General features: G+C 37.8%; 2 protein-coding genes across 3 annotated transcripts; both read right to left on the reverse strand.

Annotated features, from left to right (window-relative positions):
* Positions 1-11,107: 11,107 nt before the first annotated feature.
* On the reverse strand, positions 11,108-12,749 carry LOC116209815 (dof zinc finger protein DOF5.3-like). The gene is made up of 2 exons (XM_031543529.1): positions 12,579-12,749; positions 11,108-12,236 (listed from the first exon to the last, which is right to left on the reverse strand). The coding sequence occupies exons 1-2, from the start codon at positions 12,609-12,611 to the stop codon at positions 11,445-11,447; spliced, it is 825 nt and encodes a 274-aa protein (XP_031399389.1). The 5' UTR covers positions 12,612-12,749; the 3' UTR covers positions 11,108-11,444.
* A 7,306-nt stretch (positions 12,750-20,055) lies between these two features.
* Positions 20,056-26,260, reverse strand: LOC116211441 (V-type proton ATPase subunit a1). 2 transcript variants are annotated; one of them, XM_031545831.1, is made up of 18 exons: positions 25,799-26,260; positions 25,387-25,431; positions 25,116-25,238; positions 24,912-25,019; positions 24,597-24,713; positions 24,339-24,512; positions 24,002-24,139; positions 23,615-23,722; positions 23,321-23,428; positions 23,038-23,186; positions 22,390-22,543; positions 22,095-22,255; positions 21,771-21,977; positions 21,499-21,682; positions 21,330-21,413; positions 20,991-21,190; positions 20,841-20,900; positions 20,056-20,695 (listed from the first exon to the last, which is right to left on the reverse strand). In XM_031545831.1, the coding sequence occupies exons 1-18, from the start codon at positions 25,940-25,942 to the stop codon at positions 20,491-20,493; spliced, it is 2,469 nt and encodes an 822-aa protein (XP_031401691.1). In that variant the 5' UTR covers positions 25,943-26,260; the 3' UTR covers positions 20,056-20,490. The 2 variants fall into 2 exon arrangements, with proteins under 2 accessions (XP_031401691.1, XP_031401692.1); XM_031545832.1 differs by lacking the exons at positions 25,387-25,431; positions 25,799-26,260 and having other exon boundaries at positions 20,217-20,695; positions 24,597-24,735.
* Positions 26,261-26,679: the final 419 nt, after the last annotated feature.

Consider the following 26,679-nt stretch of genomic DNA (forward strand, 5'->3'; position numbering starts at 1 on the left):
TCTTTCATCTCTTGAAGGAAAAACCTGATTTGACATATATGTTAATTGAACTTTGTGTATTTAACATTAATTTTGAAGAGTGAAGAGATCTCTTTTAATAATCTTCTATAAACTTCTTCTTCTTCTTTCTTTTTTGTTTTCTTTTTAAAGTATAATTCCTTCATATATTATTATCACGAGCAATGGTATATATTCATTCATGAATTACAATTAATTTTGCTTGCTACCTTAGCAATTAACATCGTACCATTACGATCATTCTATTGATTTGGGAGCTAGAGACGAAGCTCGAAATGAGCAAGGTAGCTACGAAGGGTCTGCGTCCATTCCTTAACTGCTCTTCCATTACATTTTGATTTGAGCAATGTATTGATGACCAGTCGACCACAATTTCAAAAGAGAAAGGGAACATTGAATTGAATTGATAATACCAAGTAGGAAGAAAAAGGAGGGAGAAGGTTCATGAATGGACATGAAGTTCCAAGTCCAAGTTCGTCCACTGATGCGCATGGGAAGGCAGGCCCATGAATCGCTGCCAAGTGGCCGCTTTTTGGATCAGACTGAGCTAACCAATTTAATTAATTAGCTCATCAGCTAGCGCACCGAATCCTCACTCCAACAATAAAGATGAATGTGACCTTTCTACCCCCTCCACATCTCTTCAAAACTATTATAAAAAATATAGAGGATAATTGTGCGTTTGGTTTCAGAGTTAAATTAATTTTGATTTTGATTGTGGAAAAAAATAAATGAGATGTGATTATAAATTTGACTTGGGAAACGTGTGTTTTTGTTGTGTAGTGTGTTGAGTTAAAGTTAAAATTAAAATTTTTGATTTGGAAAATGTGTGTTTTTGTTGTAATGTGTTGAGTTAAAATTAAATTTTTTTTTATTGGAATCCAAACAGGATTGATATTTTAATTTGCAATAGTCTTTAATGAGGACGGACCGATGAGGAAACCGAATAAAATTCTAACGGAATAAAAAGTGTACATATTATTCTTTCAATTTGAAGGAAATTCCTTATATTTACCCTCTCAATTTTTTTTTTTAAAAAAAGGCATTTTGGAAAGGTTGTCTCCGCCGTTAACTCCTTATGGGGTCTTAAGGGAAGAGTCCAAGTTAGTACTCTGGGAAAACAGTTTTTATTTCAATTTACCAGTGATAAGAGGTTGGCATGTTGATAAGAGGTCTTAGAAACATGACCTTGGCATGTCGATAAGAGGTTCCTGGTTTTACAGAAATGGTCCCCGAAATTGACTGAGGAACAGCTCGATTTCAAAACAATGCCAATATGGATAGAGTTACACAAAATTCCCCTTCAGTATTTCCATCCAAAAGGCATAAGCTATCTAGCTAGTGCCATTGAGAAGCCTCTTCACATGGATAGAAATACTGCTTTAAGGTCGAGACTAGATTACGCAAAGGTTTGTATTGAGATTGATATGGAGAAAGAAGTTCCTGAAGTTTTGAAGGTGGATGTCGGGGATGATTATATTGTGGAAATTCTTGTTGATGTCCCATGGGTTACTGACAAGTGTGCCAAATGCAAAGTGTTTGGGTATGAATGCACGGAGAATCTTGAGCAAGCTACAGACAATCTTGTTGAGGAAGATGGGAAAGCAGATGCTTTAGTAGTGGAGGCAGGGGTTACCCAGGTGGGACGTTGATTCTATTGAAGTTGACAAGAGAAAAGATACATCATCAGTTGAGACAAGGGCTGAACATGCCACAGATGTTTCTGTCTCTGTAGAGAATAAGTCAGTGGAGGATTCCATGGTGAGGCCATTGGGGGCTTCACAAGATACTCTGAAGGATATAGGGAAAGAAATTTTATGTGTAAAAGAGGAGAAGAAGATGAAGGGTAAGGAGATGGAGATGGCTACACAACTATGAATTTGCAGGTAATGGCCGAATATGGGTGCTTTATAGAGAGGAGATTAAGCTGTCCCTAGTCAGGAAGAGCTCCCAATATATTCATTGTGTATCGGACCTCCTAGAATGCAATGGCAGAATACATCTCATTCCTATCTATGCTTCAAATAGCGTGCTTGAGAGGAAGACTCTTTGGGGAGACCTGCAGAATTTGGCTGGTTTGGTGGATGGAAGTTGGGTTCTCATGGGAGACTTCAATGCAGTGAAGGATCCCAAAGAAGTGAAAATAATGGGAAAGTTTGTAGAATGGGATCAAAGGATGAAAGATTTTGATGGATGCTTGAACTCATTAGGTATAATTGACCATCCTTTCATTGGATCACATTAAACTTGGAGTAATAAAAGATCTCAAGGTTTTCAGGCAAGGAAAATCGACAGAATTCTGATTAATGACACTTGGCTTCAGGAACATCCTTCTACTACAGTTTAATTCCTTCCACCGGGAGTTTCTGACCAGAGCCCGGGCTTATTAAGGTTCAATGATCCCGAAAATTATGGTCCTAAATCTTTAAAGGCCCGTTTGATTTTAGAATCATGATTTTAATTTTAACTCAACACACTACACAATAAAAATACACGTTTCCCAAATCAAATTTATAATCTCATCTCATTTGTCATTTTCCACAATCAAAATTAAAATCAAAATCAAACTTACTTTAACTCTAAAATCAAACGCACAATTAAATTCTATAATACGTGGACTGAGCAAGCTGGATTTCTAGAACTCGTGGAAGAGACTTGGAGGGAGGAAGTGGAAGGGAATCCAATAAGTGTTTTGTACAAAAAGTACGAATTACTTTGTTTGGCATTTAAGTTGAGTTTTAACTTAAATCTATTTTAACTTTGAATATATATAAATTAATTGGGTTGTAATAATTGTATTGTTGAATTATGAGAAAAAGTGTGAAAAAATAATGAATAGTTGAGAGAATATAGTATTAAAAACTGAATTGAATGATTACAAAAATTGAGAAAAAGGGGAAAAGTAATAATTGTATTGTTAAATTGAAGATAAATAGAGTTAAGTAGAGTAAAATTAAAAATAAGTTGTAAAACCAAACAAAGGGTAAAAGGAAAATTGAAGGAATTCAACAAGAGGACTTTAAGGGATATTCACCAAAAGGTTGTGGACTTAAAAGCTATTATGGAGGCCATTCAAATGAAGCTGTTAAATGATTTACAAAGAGAGGATATTGTTCAACAGGAGTTGGAGGCATGCAATAACTACATGGAGGTGATTAAAGCCGAAGAAAGCTATCTTAAACAGAAATCTCGAGTTCAATGGCTTAAACTTGGGGACCAAAACACTTTTTTTTTCTTTTTTTTTTTCCACAAGTCAATCAGAAAAAAGACCTCAAGAAACACTATCAAAGTTCTGGTTTCTTCTGAAGGAAGGAAATTGGACAAGACTGAGGCAAATGAGGAAATCAAGAACGAAGCTATATCCTTTTGCAGGATGCTTTTGGGCACAGATAATAATTCTATTGTTTATGTTGATTAACTTTCTCCTTTGATCAATAAAAAAATGTCTAATTCCATAAATAACATGTTACTTGTTGAGATATCTGATTATGAAATCAAGCAGACATTTTTCTCTATGGGGTCTGATAAAGCCTTGGCCGTGATGTGTTCTCTCCCTATTTCTTCAACTTCTGCTGGGACATAATCAAGAAAGACTTCTTATCTGCAATCCATTCTTATTTTAACACTGATATCATCAGCAGGGAGGCTAACTCCACCATAATCACATTGGTGCCAAAGAAACAGAATGCTGATCAGATGAACGATTTTCGACCAATCTTGTATTGCAATGTTTTCTATAAATGTATGACGAAGATTATTGCAAATAGGATAATAAGAGTGCTCCCTGATCTTATAAGCAGGAACCAATTGGCTTTCATCCATGGTAGAAGGATAACTGACAACATCCTCCTCGCTCATGAGCTAGTATAAGGTTATCGCTGAGAACATATTACTCCCAGATGTGTTGTAAAGGTAGACCTTATTAAAGCTTTTGAGTCGATAAATTGGGATTTCTTGGTGAAATGCTTGATAGCAATGGATTTTCCTAATCGATCCATTGAATGGATAAAAGGTGTATCATTATCCCTCGTTTCTCTATCGCTGTAAATGGATATCTTGCAGGCTATTCTCCTGGAAGGAAAGGGGTGAGACAGGGTGATCCCTTATACTCCTATATTTTGGTTATTGGGATGGAAGTTCTTACTAAGTTTCTAGACACAACAGCTGTGCAAGGAAATGTGTAGTATCATTCTAGATGCAGATCTCTCAATCTCACTCATCTTTCTTTAGACGATGATCTCCTTATTTTGGCCGATGGGTCTAAGCAATCTCTAGGAGGTATTCTTGATATATTGCAAATTTTCCATGCCTGGTCTCGGTTAAAGTTGAATCAGGACAAAACAGAACCTTATCGTGGCGACCTGAATGAAGAAAAATCTACGGAAATATTGCAGCTCACAGGCTTTAGGAATGGATCCTCACCCATAAGGTATTTGTGTCTTCCTCTTACACTAGACAAGCTTTCTTTGAGGAATTGTGAGAGTCTAGTGGAGGGAATTACTCAAAGAATAAAAGCATGGACAACAAAATGTTTTTCATATGCAGGGAGAATTCAACTAATAAATTCAGTCCTCTTTGGTTTGGCTCCATATTAGTGTGCCAATTTCATATTGCCCACCAAGGTTGTCTAGTTGAAGCTCTTGGCAGTACTTCAGGAGTAAGATGCCAAAAACTACGTGGAGCAAAGCTATCTGGTTCCTGGGGCACATTCAAAAGGTATCCTTTATATGATGGTAGGCAATTTTAAACAAATTATTCACTAAAAAAAGAGTATCAAATTGGGGCATGAATGTCTCAAGTCTTGACTGTGAGTTCTGTGGGGAAGAGAGCAAGAATCCCGAGACCATTTATTCTTTACTTGCAGGGTCACAAATGGTATTTGGAGAAGTATCTTAAGTAGAGAGTTGGTCTCTCTCATCAACACTCCAATTGGCAATCTGACCTTTAGATCTCCTCCTTGGGAGGAAGATCTTTGGACACAACATTCTTGAAGATCCTATGGACAGTATACATACACAAGATTTGGGCTGAGATGAACAATAATATTTTCTAACAGAAGGCTACTGATGTTGCTGGATTGATTCGCCGAGTTTTTGAAGTTTTGTGGAGGAAATTTTGTCTATTCCAAATGTTGACCTCAAGATAGGCAATTCAGTCATATAAAAGTCTATCGGCTTTAAATAAATTTTATTAGTTCTTTGTATATAAACTGGTCATTGGATGAGTAACCTTTCATAAATGAAAGTTGCACCATTTATCAACAAAAAAAAAAAACCAAAGAATACGATAATCCCATTGATAATGTTTTATAAAACCATACATAATGCAGGCAGTGATTCAGTATGTGTGTATATATATGTATGTATATCATATATATTATGGCATGGTTAGGACTTGGTCGGTAAGCTCGTTTCCCACATGCAATGATAATATTAATCGAATAAACACTAACGCCGGATCAATCTTCACTGTACGTAAATTTGAAAACCTGAAAGATTTAAGTTTAATCAAGACGATCATGAATGAACTGTCAGATTATCATAACTTATAAAGGCTTAACTACATGGACAGGAAAAAAAGAAAAAGAAAGAGTCAGAAATTTGGACTTAATTATTCTTTCCAATTATCGGGGTCTAATTTCTACAAAATTAAAGTAATTCGGGCCGAGTTTTCAACTTGTTGGAAAAATGTGATGAAAGGCTCCCAACTTTTTTCCTCCTCTTTTCAGGTGGAAGTGGAAGCAGTTAGTTGATGTTGCCTTCTTTTTCTCTGTCCGTTGGGTTTTGGGGTCCTTTGCGCGTGGACTCTGGCAATTGCAGAAAAAAAAAATTAAAAAAATCATTAAGTCAGATTTCTCTTCTCTGATCTCTCACCATCAATTTATTGCCCCCCCCCCCCAATTTCTTCCTCGAGAATTTCATGTCCTGTACGTTAATTGACTCGGCCTGTCTCACTTCACATCGATCAACATCAAACATTCTAAATCACGGGCTTCGATTCATTTGATCAATCTATACATACACATTAAGGGCAATATATACTCTTAGTCGGGTGGTCGAGGCCAGTCGAATGTAACTAGCTAGTTATACGAAAACTACACGGTCCATCTACGAAAACTATGCGGTCCGGTTAAACTGAAACTCAATCATCATTAACATTCCATAGTTATGCTTGTTTTACGAAATATTATTTCTCACTTTGACGAGCAAGTCAAGCTGTCTCGCCGAATTTGTCCAACACACAGGTCAAGGGGACCAACTTGTCCCGAGGGGAGGGCAGAGAGTATTTAATATATTGGTTCCAGCTGGTGGTTTTGCCCTATGATGAGATGATGACTCGGTGCATGGACCCAATCGTCAACTGGTATGAACATACTAGGGACTCGACGCATTTTGAACCCGTCAAGAAGCAAGGATATTATCTCAAATTCCTTCATTAATAATAACTATAATTGAAAATGCGTGCAATCCACTGTATTGTAGGTTGGACATGTCGCTGTGCCTGCGTAGATACGGCATTTCTGCCTAGCTTGTGCCGTCTAGAAGACCATATGACCAGAACTTTTCTCTGTTCTTTTCACGATCATTAAATAATCATAATAATATTAATAATATTTAAATCACTAAAAACCTGACTTGTACGCCAAATTAATGCATGCGTACTATAATAAATACACCTGTTATCCAAAAAGGAAGTTTGACTCCATAAATTAAATTGCAATCTGCAAACACAATGTATAGACGCCTTTGGGGTACTCGGCAAAAAAAAAAAAAGACGTCTCTGGGGTAATGTGATTTCCTACTATGACCGGCAACGGCCCGATAGATAGCTCGATAATACCTGCGATGTGGTCATGGACTCGTGAAATTGCTTAGTCGCGATGCTGGTTAAAAGAATACATTGAAAGAGAGCAGATTAACAGGGTAGATCATTTTTGTTTTTAAATAACTAGCTACCTGAATCGGTTAAGCTCCCATTCCAAAGTTTGCTCAACAAACTTATATCGAGATTCTGGTGCAAAAGGTTTCAAAGTGGATGCAGCACGCTCGAGCCACGTTCGGTATCACGAAGAGTGAAGACGATTGAGAACCACATGAGCATGCATATCCACTAGGCCGCTTGAATGACAATTCCAGTCCCACTCCTGTCCCATTCGAAATCGATGCCAACATTAATCTTAGACCCAGCAAACTGGACGTTGAGTTTTTGGCTGGGTGGGGCCAGTGATCGTCATGTTAACAATTGTAAACTAAACGAAGCCCTTTGACCCGCGAGGGCTTCTTTATCTTTACTTCAGTGAAAGGAGGAAGAAAAGTATAGCCCGCCAAAGCCCAACCAATTTTTGGCCCATTATCTAAATTGGCTCAACTCATCTATCGATCCATCGGATGCTTTATGGTCCATTACTTGTTCCCCTGTCCTTCGACAATCATTGCCCATTTTCGTACATTACCAATCCTCCCCCTTCCAAATCTTCCGATGTTTTTGTGCGTCGAAGTTCCAGACTGTTGGCATCCACTTCTAGTGGTAAGATGATATCGACAGATGCAGAAATGTGAGCTCGATAATGTTGAGGAGTAAAATGGGACAAATCCCACATCGGAAAAGAAAAGAAAAATTTATGGGTTAATATATGACTTGGGTACCACCACTTATCAGCTTGAGCTTTTAAGTGGAAATGAGCCCAAGCCCGTATAAGTCTAATGGAAATTTAATATGGTATCAGAGCCCGGGTTATGCGTATGCGTACCTACGTGCGTGTGCGTACCAACACCAAGCCAGGCCCAATATGTCCCAGTGCAGCCAAGAGTGCGCCTTGTGTTAGTGTCCCCCCTCGCTCGAACACGGAAGATGAGCCCAACTCGAGATCAAATATTGAGAGCGGGTGTTTAAGGGCACCTAACAACGTGTAGGCAAAAATAGACCACACGTTGCACGTGATGGCGGGTGTTGAGGAGTAAAATTGGATAAATCCCGCATCGAAAAAGAAAAGGAAAATCTATAGGTTAATATATAGCTTGGGTACCACCAAGCCCGTATAAGTCCAAATGAAAATTTAATATGGTATGAGAGTCCAGGTTACGCGTATGCGCACCTACGTGCATGTGCGTACCCACACCACGCAAGATCCAATATGTTCGAGTGCAGCCAAGAGTGCACCTCGTGTTAGTGTCCCCCCTCGTGCTCGGCTCGAGGTCAATTGTTGAGGGCGGGTGTTTAAAGGCACGTGATAACGTGTAGGCAGAAATAGACCACACGTTGCACGTGAGGGCAGGTGTTGAGGAGTAAAATGGGACAAATTTCACATCGGAAAAGAAAAAGAAAATTCATGGGTTAATATATGGCTTGAGTACCACCACTTATCAGTTTGAATTTTTAAGTGGAAATGAGCTCAAGCCCATATAAGCCCAAATGAAAATTTAATAGATAAAGCTTTCATGATTCTTTATTATGCAAAAAATGCGGTCAAGATGTGGCCTCGTGAAGCTTCACCTCTCGGGGTGTTCCTAATCCTATGCCAAATTATGATATTATGAATTATAAACTGATTATGAGCATGATTCTCTCATATGATATCTTATGAGATTATTGTGTTTCCAGAATGAATTCTCCTCTAAAACCTAAGTAAAACTCAATAAGTTGAAAAACAAGAGAAGAAAATTTACATGCGTTAATCACAGTTTTTTAGTGGGCAACAAAAACATAAATAATAGAGTAAGTCATTATTCAAGATGATAAAATATTTGAAAAAAATCGAAATATGATCGATCCCGCTATCTATGTTGGACTTAGAACGTATCATTAACCCTAAAATATTAATATGTTTGCTGTCACATTCTTGATCGATCTCTCTGGCACGCCCAAATCTTTAGAGTTGGATTTGTCTGGTAGTGGCCGTGGTAGTGACACCCCAATTATATATAAAAATTCGTCACTGAAATTCCTAATGCTAGCTTAGATATTGAAAGAGAAGCAGCCCATTATCAGTTGATTATTAATTCCCCAATTACATATAATATTATTAATATTTTCGTAATATAAGATAAAATATAATAATCCACATTTTTAATATTATATACGCTTTGAATTGAAAGATCTACCTCAAAGTAATAGTCAATCATGACGGAATTTCTTGGATAGAGCCATTCTCCCTCATTAAAACGCATAATGAAACAGGACATTTCTTTATCCTCGTTCTCCTGGAATAAACAATATGAAAGACTACGATTTGGCTGCTTAGTTGATTTTTTTTAAAAAATATCTTACGGGATATACTGTTATACTCTATTACTTGAACAGTTACTAGCTAGCACAACCGGATTTATCTATATATATTAAAACAAAGCAGAACTGAAATTTTCATACTGCCACATTATCAAAAATAAAAAAATAGAATTATCTCGTTTTGTCATGTTATCACTTATAAATTAATAAAATTTTATATTTTTTATCGTAAATTATGCAATAAATTATATAGATTATATGCATATACCTCACTAAAATTACATGTATATATGTGCGTTGCAAGATTATATGTATAATCTTTATATGTGACGTTTATATATATATATATATGCCGTTTATAGACTTAATATGCGATCTTTATATGTGATGTTTGCATATATATGTATAGTATATAATTTATATATGCCGTTGGCATACATATAAATATTATATATATGTGGTTTGCATATATATGCGGATATAGATGCTATTTAAATTGTATGAAAATATATGTAGATTATATATGTTATCAAAAAAAAAATAATAATAATAATAATAATAATAATATATATATATATATATATATATATAAAAGCAAACGATTCGTCCATTTTTCACGTAACTACCTCCCAAAATTGTAACATGAGAAGTCACGTCATCAAATTACAGTATCTTGCGAAGGCACATTGGTCCATTTCGCGAAATCACGTCATTGTTTTAATTATGTAAATGTTATGTATAGTGAAGTATTTGATATTCATTGAAATATATAGTGGAATCTATGTATTGATAGCTTTTGATCAAATAAAAAGTTACATTGTAGAATCAAACATACGCTTTAATACAATGTCATAACAAAACGCAACCAAATTATTTTCTTAACATTCTTTTGATGGTATATATAACCGGCTAAATTATCACTTCTATCATTAAGAGAAAAGAATATTTCATTATTAGCCTCATCAGGAACGCAATGAAAGTATTTTTTTTTAATTATAGAAATGGAACAACAAAACAGCAACCATAATATATTAATAGCATTCTTCTGATAGTAAACATAACAGACCAACCACCTTACTTATATATATTTAATATATATGAAATATATAATAGAATCTAAAGATAACAGACAATCTTACATTATAAGAATACATATATGTTTTGATACGATGAAATATGTATTGTGATTTTTATTTTGGCACCTATATATAATTTATATAGTTGTTTGATATATTATAGGGACATGGACATATATAGTTGAAGATTTATGTTGCACGTATAAAGTTACATTATATGTTGGAGTTATATATATATATATATAGACGCCGTTTACACGGAACCTTTATCATTATGTTTTCATTTGCAAAGATGAGTTGGTGTCCTTGCGGACTTTATATGCAATTATGTTGCATGCTCATCCACTATCAACATCGATCAATATATGTTAATTTGATCGTTTCAAAAAGGATTCATTAAGTTTTATCTTCGTTTACTTTATTAAGTTTGTTTGCTTGGAAATGTGGTTGATATATTTGCTCGCATATTTTCATTCAATTCATCTTTTCATACATTTCTATAAGAATTTTTTATTTTTATTCAATTCTATTTTTTTTCACTTATGTCTCAATTTTCTTTAATGAGATTTTAATTCGCGCATATATTTATAACATTTTTCTCAACCAAAATAATTAAGAGATTGTTTGAACGGTCCCGTGCAATGCACGGCTATTAACTAGTTTGAGTTAGAGTTAGCTTATCATGCCGAAGAATGGCCTATACTCATCAAGGCTCACCTCGATGGTTGTGTACAGAACCAGGGATAAAGAATTAAACTGAGCATGATATAACGAAGGCGAAATGCAGCTGATCAGAACCGAAAACCCAAGCTATATAAATATCTTAAGAAGAAAGATTAATTAGATGCTAACCCATTAGTTCAGCGAAGAAGAAGAGTGAATCAACTCTCTTCATGTTCAGTGCAAAACTCAAAGAGGACTAAAATTAATTAAGTTATGGTGCCTATCCCCCTCCCCTCTCCAACCCCATATTCATAAGGAAAAAAAAACTACAAAAGTCTGCCGTTAATAATTAACTCCGCAAATTTTGGTTCTTGACCTGTTAATTCAGTTCTACATCAGAGGGCTGTTGATAAGCCCATGCCAATTTGTTGCTGCTGAGTTCATCCCGTTCCACGAACCCCCCTATCTTGCCGAATCAACTTCCTCAGAATTCCCGCTCCATGGGAATCCCCACAGGACCCGATTGTCATTCCCGAAGTCTGACATCATCTCGCGCTTCATAACGCTGCAGGATAATTCCTCACATGGCCCAGGGATCTCCCCAGCTCCGTGATAGAAGTTGTGGAAGCTGCTCTGGTGGTGCTGGGTCTCATGGAACAGTCCGTTCCTGACGGAATCGAAGAAGCCAGGGATATCGACCGAAGAGGAACCAACATTAGGGGTGCTGCTGATCATGCCGTGGAGCCCGAGGCTTCCCAAGAAGGAGAGGTCGCAGTTGGGTTCGAACCTCTTCTGGGGCTCACCGCCAAACTGCCCAAGACCCAAGTCCATCGGGAACCTATTGACAAGAGGGATGCTAGTGGCCTCAGTGGCGACAGCCGAGAATTGAGGGTCGAGATGGGAATTCGGCCTCTTCGAAGTTGAGGAAGAGGAAGAAGAGGGCCTCTTGTTCTTCCTGCAGCCTCCACCCACGGGAACATTCCTCAAGGTTCCCCCTTTAGTCCAGTACCTCCTGCAGGACTTACAGAAGTACCTGGGCTGGGACAGGCTGTAGTTGTTGTAGTAGCAGAACTTGGTGTTCGTCGAGTCGCACCGAGGGCACTTTAGGGCTTGCTCGGGCTGCGGCTTGTTCCCGGCCGCCTTACTGTTATTGCCGCCGCTATTATCCCTCTGCTCTTGCTGCGGGGTAACCTTCTGGCCACACGCTAGCATGTCTTGGAGCGGCGAATTGTGAGAAGAAGCCATCAATATATCCTGAATCGAGTTCGAAATAGACCAAACACATAGAATGTCAGAAGAAATCGCACAACTTCGAAACATAAAATTGATCAAATTCCATATATGATCTAATCAATTCCCGTTTTAATTTTTAGATATATTTTAATAGGACTTCCATATTTCTCCACATAACATACTTCTTTCATTTTGCCCTCCTAAGCTGATTATTGTCAGTAGTTGAGTAAAACTAAAACCACCGTAAGAATTCCTCCGAACCATCATCAGATGACCGTAAAGATTTGAAATCTACACGAGACGAGAGGAAACCGAAGAAGTAAACTTAAAGACATCATGTATAAATCGAGAATTTATCCTTACATGGTGTCGGCTGACTGGAAGCTCCATGAACATGAAATATGTGTGGTGTCTGAATGGTAGTCTCCTCTTCCTAGCTAGCTTCTACTTCTACTTCTTCTTCTTGTTGAAGTATGCAATGTTAGAGAGAGAATGTAGAGAGAGAGAGAGAGGGAATGGAAATGAATTGGGTGGGGAGGGGACTGGTGTGGTATATATAATAAACATACGGAGAGGGCGCGTGAGAGAGAGAGAGAGCTGCCTCCCCGACGAAGATCAGTATTTTATTTTTTATTTTAAATAATTTATGAATTTTCTTCCTGCCTCGATGATGTCTCTCTCTCTCTCTCTCTCTCTCTGCTGTCGCAACTGCCCATGTTTGGGGTTTGGGAATGGACGCTGATGTCTGTGTGTGGGTCCCTATCTATCTCTCGCGTGGATTTCAATCATGGAGATATTACAGAAGGAAGGAAAGACAAACCCGAATCTACCGGAAGCTCGTAAAATGTGCGTTCCTCGGAACCCAAGATCATGAATTTTTTCGGATTTGCATTGTAATGTTTAATTAGATATATGTCATTTGAGAATCGTGAGGACCCATTGATGTCATCGCACAAGATGAGAAGTTACACACTCTTGATCTTCACCGATTATAAGAATGATCGACAAGTCGTTGAAATTTTGCAAATATGGGATTAAAATTGCGCACCTTCAAAGCGGAAAAATGTGGTTTTTTTTTTATTATAGAACTTTCGGTAAAAGAAAAAGGCCGTATTATTTCAAGGTGAGCATTTATGTAATTCTCTTTTGTCCATAAATGCCATTTTTGCATGCATTTTATCGATCGCCAAAAACTCGGCGACTTTTGGTTTCGACCAGCGATGGACCACGCTCCTCGTGCTCCGAGAAAGATGAATGAATGAATAATAATAATATAATAATGAGAAAGAAAAAGCAAAAGCAGGAAATTGTTTTAGTTTGAATAATAAATCGATAAAAATAAATGAGAACGAGAAACATGCAAAGTCACAGACGACACAGATTGGATTGGATACGGTCTGTACTGTGAGAGAATAGAATAGACGACATTGGTCTTCGTGTCTCTTCTGGGGGTCGACTGTTCTACTTTGATTTATTTTAATATATTAATTCATTAATTTAATTAATTCCATTTTAATTACGAACATATATTTTTCAATAAAAACATGCACGCATGCACCCATCAATGTTTATTCCCCTTCCAGATAGAACAAACGATGAAATCTTAATCAATACACACACACAAAAACATGTTCGAAAAACAGTAATACATCACGTTTCACGAAATGATGAGCACATGTTTTTGTATGCAAGTTATGTGTAGAGGCTACCAAAGAATCGAACTATATATAGATCGCGAGCACTACTCCCTTTGAGACTTGATCGTATTACTGGATTGACGCCGAAACAAAAATATTAGAATTTTCTAGGGATTTTCCAGGCTGCAAGCAGGGTCTCGATTTGTTCACACTCATCGGCCCCACCACTAGCCAATTTGCTTGCTTAAGGTTCCCTTCTGCGGGTCCCAATTTAAAACTGGGTGGGAGCTACTTCTTTTATTTATTTATTTTGCTAATCCGAGGTGGGCTTTACTAATGTGTGTGTGTGTATGTATTTTACTCTCCATTTCTATTTATTCTCCCTCCGCTTCTATCAATGAATTAATTAATTATGTTTAATTTTTTTTGTAAGAAATTATGTTTAATTTGTTGATAAGCTTGAAAATTGTCGGCCAATACATTGTTTTTCCTGGCAACAAATTTTGTTGCACGATAACTAATTACAGAACTGCAGTAGCTAAAATTGGACTCGGTAAGGACAAAAAAGTAAACATTGGTCTCAGTCTCAAACTTAGTAAGTACTATGTGTCATTTGGAATGACGAACACATGCATGTAATTATCAGTAGCTTACACTAGATGTTGTTTTCACATTTGACATATTTCCGACGGGGACGTTCCTAATGAGTATATGCTACTTATAGTTTATTGCCATCTGAAATCAAATTTAGCAAGATTATTGTCATTCCATTGAATCATGAATAACATACACAAAAATAGATTTACGAGGCATCTTGAACTTTAAGGGTGTGTTTGGGAGCTGGATTTGGGGGGAGAGGATTTGGAGGGAGAGTTTCCTCTATTTGGAAGAGGGAGAAGAAAGGGAGAAGGACGGATTTGGAAAGGGACACTCTCCCTCCATTTCCCTCCATTGTTAAGAATCTCCTAATCCTTCAAATTGAAGGAATTCGTGTATTTTCTATTCCCTTCTCTACACAATATTCTTTATAATAGTTTTTTAAAAAATTATAATATTTTTCTCACAATTTCCGTAATTTTTTTTTCTTTTACTTTTCTTCTCTCATTCCCTTGCTAATTACTCTCAAACAAGGGAGTTCATTCCCCTCCATTTCCTCTCCTGTCCGCTCTTCCTCCCTGCAGAACTCCCAAACATAGGGTAAGGCCTCATTGCCTTGAATATTACAACCCCACTAATTAACAGAGGGACTCATAGATATATACTAAAAAAAGAAAAAACTCATAAAATAACATGGTGAGCTTTATGGGGATCTCTCCTAATAATTAATAAATTAAGTAATTAAGTGAAAGGAGGAGATTGATTAGCAAAATCAAACATTGGGACTAGACAAAGATTGATCGTATCCAATTTCGGGACCAACATTACCGGTGTGTGTGGCGGGACAGACGACGTACCAACCGTTAAAATTATTCTTTTCTTAACCCACCAGGGGGGGGGGGGGGGGGGGGGGGGGGGGGGGGGGGGCAAAAAAAGAAGAAGAAAAAACATGTCATTCATCCGATCGCCAGGATCGGGAAGAGTACAATAAGCGAGCAATGATTGATCTTTGGATCCTTCCTAGGATTAACTGCTTTTTAGGTTTAGGTTAGGGTAGGTAGCTCCCCTCGGCCCTGGTTGTTTCCAAACAAAAAGTAAACTATATCTCATATATTAGATGATGATTAGAAAAAAAAGATTAATTGATTCATATGACATAACGTTGATAGATACTTTTAGATCTATCACAATGTTATTTTTTTGTCTGAGATATCTCAACGTTGCTATTTTGCCTGGGGATAGATGGCGATATTAAACTAGCAATGTTGCGATATCTCAGGTAAAAAAATGACGTTGAACTAAAACTAAGAATTCATTTAAAAGTTAAGTTATATAGTGCAATTAATCCAAAAAAAGACACAAATTAAAGGGTTTTTTTATTGGCAAAAATAAATTAAAAGAGTTAAAGCTCAGTGGCCAATATATGCATACTTCTTTGTTCCAATCCTTGAATATTCATGTTTTCTAAAACAATTTATAATATTTTATGATATGCAACAATCCAATATCTATATGTGAATGAATGTTTTGTAGCTACTCGATATCGTCTATGAATGGCTAGAATACGCACACTGATTATTGTGAATTGTCGCGTATAAATACTAAATATGAAAGGAATGTGAGAAGCCGTCTGTGCATTTTTTTTTCTAAGATTAATTACTAATGTATCACCACTTATTCAAATAAAACGCCGGACATTAATTATTAACGAGAATTTAATTAGATAATCATAACATCAACGTAAATAAATAAATAAATAAATAGATGGTTGAATATTTTGGCATGCTGGACTTAGGAGGCTGATCAATCGAGGACAGATTACTGTTGAGAGAATGTTGTGGGGGCAAATAGGCACATGGAATTGGGGACTGGATCAGTCTCGTGTTAGTTGACTGGTCAAACTTGTCAGTAAAGTGAATGGGAACGCGTGCCTGACACATTATATATAATTTATTATTAAACAATTTCCTACACATATTATATTACGTTATAATCTAAAGAAGCATCTTCTTCTGTTTAAGAAAAGAATCTGACATTGTCAATTCCCACTATGGCTAACGGCATGTCTTTGATTTTTTAAGAATAAATTAGAGAAAAGGAAATGTTGGCATGATATTAAGTACGTATGCGTGCATTTTCCAATATGAATAAACCTTTGTATTTCCCATTAATTAATTTGATCGCCACTTAGCATATTTCGTTAAAGACATATATGTGCATATAGATAGCAATCATGCGAAAAATATGCGTTTTAAGTTGAGAATTAAGATATTCCATATAAAATAAATATGGTCAAACTACTAAGCGTAAGAAATTGGCTGTGTGCGCGAAATTTCTCAGATTTGCTCTAAGTCACTCATGCTTGTCGGATCAAAATTTTATCGAGACATATCGTCCAATCTTTCTTAGACACATATATTTGGTAACTCTTATATATTGCACATTCATTGAAATGTCGTTTCTAGATAAATATATAAAATAATGTCCATGACATGAATCTAAACTGAATCCATCTATTTTCCGAGCTTTTAACGGGTAAAAGACTAAAGGAAAAAGAAAAATGCATTCAAAGAGACTTCGGATTTGAAGTAGTCGTACGGAGGAATGAATGCCAGTAGTATACATATAGGACAAGTTATTGATTGATTGGATTGGATTGAATAAATCGGCAAAAACTCGGGTAGCTAAGGAATTGAGTGGATGGGGGGGGCAAGAAAGCTAGGTTGGGGACAAGTGGGGACAGAGGTCGGTCTGTGGAAGGTGGGCCCCCGGAGGGGACGCCAGACACGTGGCACGAAGAACGGGGCCCGGGGGGACGAATATCTCAGCTATCGAGGAAGGAATGAAAGGAAGGGAAGAAGAGAGAGAGAGAGAGAGAGAGGACGATGACGATGATAGGGACAAGTAATAGGGCCAACGACATCAAATCTCAGAGGAGGGGGAGGGCGAGGGGAGCTGGCTGAGGCTGAATGATTCGTTTGGGTGGGGCCCCTGTTGTTTGGGGGGGATGTGTGGGACCCAATCCTTCTTCCCTCCTGATGAAGTAAAGGATAATTCCCATTTTGCGGATCATCTGTTTGTCCGTTTGTCTGGTTCAGTTCACATGTAATGTAATTCCCATTCCCATTATTATATTATGATGATGATGATGATATGATGACGACGATGACATGAAGATGGAGACCATTTGTTGGGGTTGGGAAGCATTTGCTGACATCCGATCGCCGGTTCTCAGTGACCGTCTTTCTCCCTCCTTGTCAAATCTGAAGTGCTGCCGCGGCTATATATATATATATATAGGTAGGTGTGTGTGTGGATATATGTATGTATAAGATCATGTCATAATATTATATTCGATATTACATTTTTTTCATGTATTGGAGAAAACGGAAGAAATAGAAGGATATAATACGAAGTAAGAAGGATATAAATTTCCGTGGTTAAGAAAAAGTTTAGTGATTCGAAGGAAGAAAAAAGGTTGCGGTTGAATATATGATAGCTAGAATGAAGTGGCTGGCGAGACGAAAGAATTAAAATGACAAAAGGAAGTTCACATATATGTTTGCCTTGAATATAATATGGAACCACCGGAGATTCGTTTTTTTTTTTTTTACTCAGCAAATCAATAAATGTCCATTGATAATAAAAACGAGTACAAAGTAAAATGTTTAAGAGAAACATTATAAGGACAGAAAAAATACAGCAAATTCGTTGGGATCACTGCAAATGAAAAATACAATGTGATAGAAGTATATTCAATAAAAACATACAATTACAAGAATCATTTTAGTTGTTGTATGTATGTTCCCAGCTTCTTGCAACCAACTCTATGTGGACCCCAATCAATACCGGAAAGTGGAGCCAAATACAGTGCATATGAGGAGCAAGACCATACTGGAGATTCGTTGTTTGAAAGAATTTATCTACGGGGTTTAGATAAAGTGGTATGGCTGTGTTGAAGGGATTTTTGCAATCGAAGTCGCATTAAAATTATTTCTGAATATTAATGTGCACGAGCTTCGATGGCAATTCCCAATAGTTCCACAACTAAATTTTAATTATGTAGCAGAAATAGAGATGTAATTGCCCACCACCCTCCCGATTATACTCGCGACTAATATTCTATATACACAATTCATATCTTATTTTTGCCGAACACCAACTATATATGTATAGAATGGGTTTGCAAGTTCTCTCTACTAGTTACTTGATACGTTGCTCGCTGCGTTGAGATTGAGAAGATTTCCTATTTTAACTAAACCATACAAAAACTAGTTATGGAAGCACATTGAACGTATATCACTGTAGATGGAATTTGCAGCTATCTGAATGTAATTTGCTATTTGGCATAAAATTAAAATTGCGTAAGCAGAAGTTAAATTTGCGTGCCCATCGGTCAAATGCCACTCGTCTCTAATTGCTGCGTGATTGCTGGTGCTATTGATTATAAGAGGTACAATGTAATAACGAGATAATTATGAATTGTTATGTAATAACCAGATAATACTGATATTTGCATAACGGTTGCTTACTGAGTGAGAAAATGGATGACGGGCTCAAGCGAGGCACGAGAAATACACACCATGTGTATGCATCATGCTATGAAGTGTAGTAACAGATTGTGCACTTGTCTTGTGATCCGATCATATGACAAGAAATATTGTACGTTCATTCAAGAAGAAAATAATATAATCCATTAAATAATTAAATACCGTTCATGTATGGTACTTCTAGTTACGTAAGGCATCTCCCCGATCTATCTAGTGCATGCGCGAGAAATGCATGCTCTGGCCGGGGGGAGTTAGAGAGAGACAAACGGAGTGACTACGGGACAAAAGCATTAAAAAACAAGAGAGGGGAGAGAGAGAGAGAGAGAGAAAAGCAAAAAGGAGGAGGAGGAAGAAATCCTTAAACTACTCAAATCCATCAATGAATTGCCATATAAACTGTACCATCGGGAAAATTCCACTATTCCAGCTGGATATGTTCCGCGCTATACTTAGTTAGATTCGGATAGTCTCGACCTGCTAAACAAGGTATGCACCGAGATCTCACATACGATATATATATATATATATATCCACCAAAATTTCACAGGGTATAATCGATTTCTTTCCCCTTTTATACAGGACTATGCCTCTCACTGTCGTCTTCATTTGCTGCCGATCAACTTAATTGGCATTTAATCCTGATTACCTAATAATGTCTTATAACTAACGAGAATTCTTCGGGTCCCTACATTGAGGGTCTTATTTCGGGGCAAGAACTCTCAGATACAGTAGTGGACAATGGATCCCTGGGTACCAACCTTGTGGCCCATGCGCCTCATGTTCTGGGCTTTGGGTTCTGTTGAATAAAAGCTGGAGGCCCAAAATATAAACAAATGGTCTGGGCCCTGACTTTGAAAAGAATGTTCAGACGGTACCATTCCGCTGCAATCTCGGGTTAAGGGTGAGGTATGATGAAACAGATCAATCAGTGATGGTCACAAGATAGACGATCCGTGATACTACGTTACTATGATTTTTCATCTTCAGTCGGTAGATTTCTACCGGAAAATGATCAATTCGATACATGTCAGAAACAAGGGCCTGCACCAGCGAGGATTCTATTTCATGGACAAGAATCTTATTATCACATATTAAAGACCAAACAAGATCCCAGATCCACCAAACTAGCTTCGTATGTAAAATGTATTATTATACAAAATTCCCCAATAAAAAAAGGAAAAAAAAAAAAAGACAAAAGAAAAAGAAAGCAAGAAGGCTTACAAGAACCAGAAGTCCTCTCTTTACAAAAAGTTGGTTCCCAAGAATCTCTGAAAACTTTTCAAAGTATAGTAGCTGGTGAAAGAATCTAAACCCCCATAACCAAGTTCTGCCGTTTAGCTGCTGCCCAAAAATTTTGAGTCTTTTTTCTACCTATTATGTCCATCTCGTCTGGTCGAACTGTTAATAAAACCCGTCTCCCTCTTTTTCTATCTCTTTCTATAGTGTTTCTAAGAAGAATCAAAACCGAAATGAGATTCGAGTGTTGAACAACTAGTCTTCATCGTCAATTAGTGATGCAAAGGAGAACGGTTTGAACTTATAGCCATCTCCGTGGTAGAACTTGTTCTGGAATTCTACCCAGTGAAGACGCAGGGCATGAAGGAAAGCGCTGAGCGTCTCCATCATCAATAGTATGAAGGCAGTTGCAAAAGCGAAAACAGCCAGCCCCACTAATCTGATGATGAAGTTGTCGTAGCTGCAACAAATCGAAGAACAGAACAAATGCATAAGTAATCTCTCTCTCTCTCTCTCTCTCTATATATATATATATATATTTATTTATTTATTTATTTATTCATTCCCCCCTCCGAATGAGTTAGTGGACAATGGTTCAAACTCACCTCCAGGCAAGGAGGAGGACTTTCTCGTAGAAGACAGTTGACAGTTCTGAGTGGGCCAAGCTGCGAAATTGAGGAACATAAAATCAACACGATAACATTGCAAAAAATGTAAAGGTCAAAGGAGAAAATGACAAGGCTCATTGGCATTACCTTAAAGCCCAGAGCCGAAGATATGAAGCTGTGTTGGAAACTGCACCCAGGATGAATTCTATGGAGTGTATCATTTGATGCACAAAGACCTCACTGAAATTAAAATCATCATGATGTTGCCGTGCCCGTGCAGAATCGGGTTCCACATCAAGATCCATCTCGGAAGTACCGAGCATCCCATAAGTACGCCCTTGAAATCGCTTTAGTTATCAACAAGAGAGACAAGATTCAGAAATACAGGCTATGACAAACTTTGATTTAGATGGGGAGAATGGGGGGAGAAGAAGAGCAAAATCGGACAAGAGAGAGAACCGACAATTCAGCCGCTAAGATACATACCTCAGTGTGAAGTTTCTTCAAGATGAAAGGTTTTGGAAAGAGCATCCATGGGACTGCAACGAGTGCTAAAAGCAATAGAACGACCTGCAACATTTAACGAACCCCTAGAATATAAGAGGTTTGCAAGTCTGAGTAAAAGCACCAGAACATAAAAAGATTGTGTTCATGCCTGAAGTGGTCGCTGGCCCCAGAATAGCTCATTCTCACCAAGATCGTCGGTAGGACTCAGGAACATGTAGATCATTACATGATAAAGGTCTGCTTGCGAACCCGTGCACCATTTTATAATGATGAGAAGCGACAGATACCCGAAGAGACTGTTGAGGAAGATCATTTGAGGAATGAACTGGTACCTATATTCCGAACTCAAAGTCAGTCAATTTACATCCTCTAGATCTAACAAAATTCACCTAAATGTGGATGAAGGATAATAGACTGTACCTGATATCAAGTGAGCTGCCAAAAAAGCGTGCATTGAAGTAGCTAATTAGGATACCTAGATTCATCTGTGCCACACCCAATAAAATAGACATCTTCATCTTGAGAGAGTTCAGGAATGGAAGTTCTGAACGGCTTCCTCGCCAACTAGGATCGACACCAAATGGATAAGGATCCCGGTACTTAACCAAACCAACTGTACGTGCATCGCTGTATAAGCCAATTGAAATAGGTCAACAGTCGTACTTTTAGTAATTGATTGATGCATGACAAGCGTAAATCAAAACAATATACATGTGACAGAGAAAACATATTAAACAGGCTAACCTGCAAGAAGCATCTCTACATCTGTAAGCAGATCCACCAAAAATGTGAAATGGAACAGAGAAGAATTCGTTGTAGATCAATCCACAGTATATGGAAAATATAGCCATCAAAAGGAGTACATAGCGTCCCCCAAATAGCATCTCCATAAAGCTGCCTAGTTTCTGTCATCCATAAATATCCATTACATCATTGCATGCATTTCGAATGATCAGTTATCCTTAAAATCTCCAGCATTTTCATGACACAGCAAGTAACGTCAAAACTATTAGTTTCTTTTGCTGAAAAAAAGGCATACCTTCTTACTGAGCTTACTTTCCCGAGCAATAAGGACTAAAGCTCCTAACAACAGGCATATTCCATGACCCCAATCCCCAAACATCACCGCAAAAAGAAAAGGAAATGTAATGACAGTGTAAACAGCTGGATTTGCCTCTTGATATCTTGCAACTCTGCCAAAAGCAAAAGGCAACGCATTACCACATTCTGCATCTTGTTGAACATAGAACTTGTTTATATAAAGTTAACAATTTAGACGAATTTACAGTGAAGGAAATATTCGGACAACTGGATTACCATGTGCAATATTCACAGCGTCATATGTTCTCAAAGCATGATAAGTAAGAATATTCAACAATGAATCATGAAAAGAGTGCCAGTTAAAAGAAATGATAAGTGTATGAGCACAAGGAGGTCGACATTTTCCATAGACCTTTCCAAACTGATGAAAGATCACTTGCTTATAGTGCCATTAAACAAATGCTCTCAATTTCAACATGCTTAACAGATTGTTCTTGATTTGTTTGTTTTTCAGCTATAAATATGTCGGTTTAAGCACTTTTCACTATTACCTAACACTTCTAAAAAAAATCAAGTGCATGACATCATTAACACAAATATATTCTGAGCAGCTATCCAGGCTGTCTGAGCAGATGGTTTAGCTTACCCGTATGCGTCAACAATTTCTTGAAATGCGTTTGTGAAATGATTGGTCCTGAAGTATGTAGGAGGAGATTCCATTGCATCCATCACATGAAATATAATACCAACTTGGGAATTACTATCATATGTTGCACGCTGCAGAGCCTCCTGGATCTGTCAGTGCAAAGAAACTCTTTAAATCGCACTTCAAGGGTTTTTTTTTTTTTGCCAGTGTTATGCACAAACATAAAATAATTCAAATGTATAGATCCTCCAAATAAGAAAAAGGAGGGTATAACATAAAGTACCTTAGGTCTAGCAAATATGGGGCACCATCCTTCTCCAACAAGACATTTCTTTGTTACATCAAAGTTCAACATATTTAATGTATCATATACGGCTTTCTCTCTTCTTACCTATCAGAAGGTCAAATGATAAGAGTAAAAAACATATCTCCGAAAGCACAAAATACTCCAATGAAATCAAGTTTGCCTTCCACACACACACAGTCTAGCTGACCCTATACACATAGCAGTAGATGTAAAATGTCCTCCTCTTCCTCCCTGCTCCAATCCCCTCCCTGAAACAGCACTGTAACTTACCATATTTACCCATTTTGTTAGATTGTCATCAATGGATGAAAGGGCTTTGTTTCTGTGCCAGATCCCAGCATCCAAGGTTGCTTCCAAGTCAGAAAGACGAGACAAAACCTACAGTCAACATCTTCAACATTCAGCTCCAAATCAAGACGTTCTTCATGATAGCAATTCAAACAATTTTTACAGCATATGGTAAGAACAGGTTACTGCAATTTTTCTTTGATATCTATGTCCAGCTAAAAGTTCAGAAAATTTTGCATCACAAAAAGACCCTTAATAAAATATCATTTTCCAATTACAGGGCTGGAAGAGACTGGAAAGCAAACCTTCTCAAAATAGTAAAAATACATTTCAAAAAATATTCGCAAAGACTTCAACAACCATACTTACTTCTCTAGTTATTTGCCGTTGCTTAGTAACATCTTCAGGAACAGGATAACAATTGGCACCAAATGCCTCACAGATTTTCAAAATCTTCGTCTTTGCTTGCTCTCCTGAGAAAAATACCATAAATACTACTTTCGCATCCTGCAAAATGAGACGGGAGAAATTAGAATTTTGTGCTGGAAAATTTACCAATCCACCAGGGTATACTAGCCAAGTTTCCTAGTGAACAAAGAAGTAAAGCTGTATTGGTACTAGAACTAGAAAAATTTTACACGACTTTTAATAAAATAGAATTGATGCAAAGATGGATTGTCAGCATCTTTGTAAGCATAAGAAATACTTTTTCAAATGTCACAGGATCCACGATCTCTTCGTCAGCAGGGGCCTGATTGAAAAGCATATTGCCTCTTGTAGCACGAAAAAGCATCCTCTCAAATCTAACTGCTTTGGATTTACATATGATCCCGCTGATAAACCTCACACCAGATTGTTCTGACAATCCAGGTCTCATCTCCTGAACAAAGAAAAAAAGAATAACAAAAAATGAGCAAAACAGCAGAACAGGGACAAGGAAAAGAAAGCACATCCAACAGGGTACCTTTTCAAGTAAGGAACCTGTCTCGATGTAGTCATGATTTGAATTTACACTTTCCTCTAGTTCTCTCTCCTCAACAACCGCATGGTGATTCTTTTCTGAGAAAAGAAAACTGCTCGCCTGCAATTGGAGTGAAACCATCCTAAGAATGCATAGTGATGGTTTTAAAATGTGAATTTATGAACAATAATTTGACATGACTTTTGTATAACAATAAAATAAAGGACATCCAGGAATAAGGAGAGAAACTATTGCATTTTTTATAGCCAAATGGGAGAAGAAGGAAAGAAAGAAGGAGATAAAGAGGAAGAAACTGACCTTCTCCAGTACCATCTTAAACTCCAGGAGCTCATTGTATGATTGCCGAAGTCGTTCACTGTTGGAGTTCATTTCCATCAACTCATGCTCATGTTCAGCAAGTTGGATCTGAAATCAATAGGAAAGTTGAGATCATTTAAATACAGAAATGCGATCCGCCCAACAGGATCAGTGGATGAGGCAACAAAACTAAACAGGAACAACCTCCAGTTCTTCCAATTCGACGTCTGGCTGCATGACTGGGTGCTCTAATGATACCATACCAGCCTTACTGATTTGATCTCTGAAATACCTTAACTTTCTTGACATCTCCCCGCATCGTTTTACCTATCAAAAAAATCTCAGGCTAGGGAACAAATACAAATCATCTCGCTCCATGGTTCGCCAACAGATTTTAATCTCAAAAAACTATTGAGTCAACTACTTTATGATGTTGAATTTGCATCTGCACAGTGTCTATTTCTTGAAAGCATACCTGGTTTACAAATGTTCGTTGGAAAGGGCTCTTATCAGCATTCAGCTACACAAAATAATGTATGCAAGCATTAGTGTTGCGACGATTAGATAATGCAAAGTTGTTTGTTCATACAAACAGGTTTTCCTGGAACACAGTATCCAATCCGACAAACTCCTATCAAGGAGGAAGGCACGCATAGCAGGGAAAAACAAAATGTACCAAACTAAGATACGAAAGGTCTCCAAAAAACCAGCGCAAATCCTTAATTAGAAGCTCCTCAGCTTCAAAGTCGAACTCCGAAAGAGCTCGGCATTTCCTATTCCATTCCCTCGAAGTTCCTCAGCAGCACGGCCAGAAAAGGAAAAAAAAATGCCAAAACAGATGAACACTCAAATGAGGAGGGGACCGATCGGAACAGAAAAGTACTTACATCACGGAACTGAAGGAGGCCGAGTTCTCCGAGGTAGGAGATGGCGCGGTGAGCGGACTCGACGGGCATAATCAACTGAATATAAGACATCTTCTCGGAGCGCATCAGATCCATGGCCGGCAGGTTATCTATGAACTCCTCCATTTTTTCGTCAACCGAAATGGAACCGGGAACAATCTCACTCGATGAAACTAACTCGGATCGGCGGTTGCCTCAGATCTGAGACAGGCAATCCGTATTAGAACGTGCACTGTATCTTGGCGCGTGATCCCGGACGCCTCAGTTTCAGCTTCGCATCGGCGGAAACCGCCATGGACGAGGGGAGGTCGAGCTTCGCATCAATCTTCTTCGACGGGAGTGGAAAGTGGAGGAAACTGAATCCTGGCCTTCCTCCCCTTTGTGCGTCGTGACAGGAATGGAAATAATTTTGTCCTTTATTTATTTAATTCTTATTATTATTATTAATTTTGAGATCTGAAGAGAGCTCTCGGCTTGCAGGTTCATTTGAGGATAAATCTGAAGGCCGAACGAGACGAGACGGAGTCTCTATCGGTCTCGGTCGAGACGGGAACCCAACGCGGGACAAAGTTCCAAATCCATATACACCCGGCGCACTAAAGCCCGAGCTTAAGCAACTGCGGGTCCCTCGCTTGGCTCGGCCATCTAAATACGGAATGTGTAAGCCAGGCTGATGCACCCCTCCCCCACTGCAAGGGCGTGGAATGTTAAATGGTGACGTGTCCTCTTAGCCGTGGAGTTGACCGGCGGGGTTTCTCCTTTTTTAATTGCTTTATTTATTTATTCTTTTTCCTATATAAACCCATCTGTAAGGTTGCAATATTTTGGTAAAATATTAAATGAAAAAAAATAAAATCTCTATT

The sequence above is a fragment of the Punica granatum genome, chromosome 6 (genome assembly GCF_007655135.1).
Source record: "Punica granatum isolate Tunisia-2019 chromosome 6, ASM765513v2, whole genome shotgun sequence".
Lineage (NCBI taxonomy): Eukaryota > Viridiplantae > Streptophyta > Magnoliopsida > Myrtales > Lythraceae > Punica > Punica granatum.

What these genes read in the sequence shown, in the direction of transcription:
- LOC116209815 (XM_031543529.1), bottom strand. Translation starts at nt 12,611, where the DNA reads ATGTTCATGGAGCTTCCAGTCAGCCGACACCAT. An exon ending in TTCCAGTCAGCCGACACCAT is followed by an intron (nt 12,237 to 12,578) that starts GTAAGGATAAAT and finishes AACTCGATTCAG; the next exon opens with GATATATTGATGGCTTCTTC.
- LOC116211441 (XM_031545831.1), bottom strand. Translation starts at nt 25,942, where the DNA reads ATGGAGGAGTTCATAGATAACCTGCCGGCCATGGATCTGATGCGCTCC. An exon ending in TTAAGATGGTACTGGAGAAG is followed by an intron (nt 24,714 to 24,911) that starts GTCAGTTTCTTC and finishes CTCCAATTGCAG; the next exon opens with GCGAGCAGTTTTCTTTTCTC. An exon ending in TAACAAAATGGGTAAATATG is followed by an intron (nt 23,429 to 23,614) that starts GTAAGTTACAGT and finishes ACCTTCTGATAG; the next exon opens with GTAAGAAGAGAGAAAGCCGT.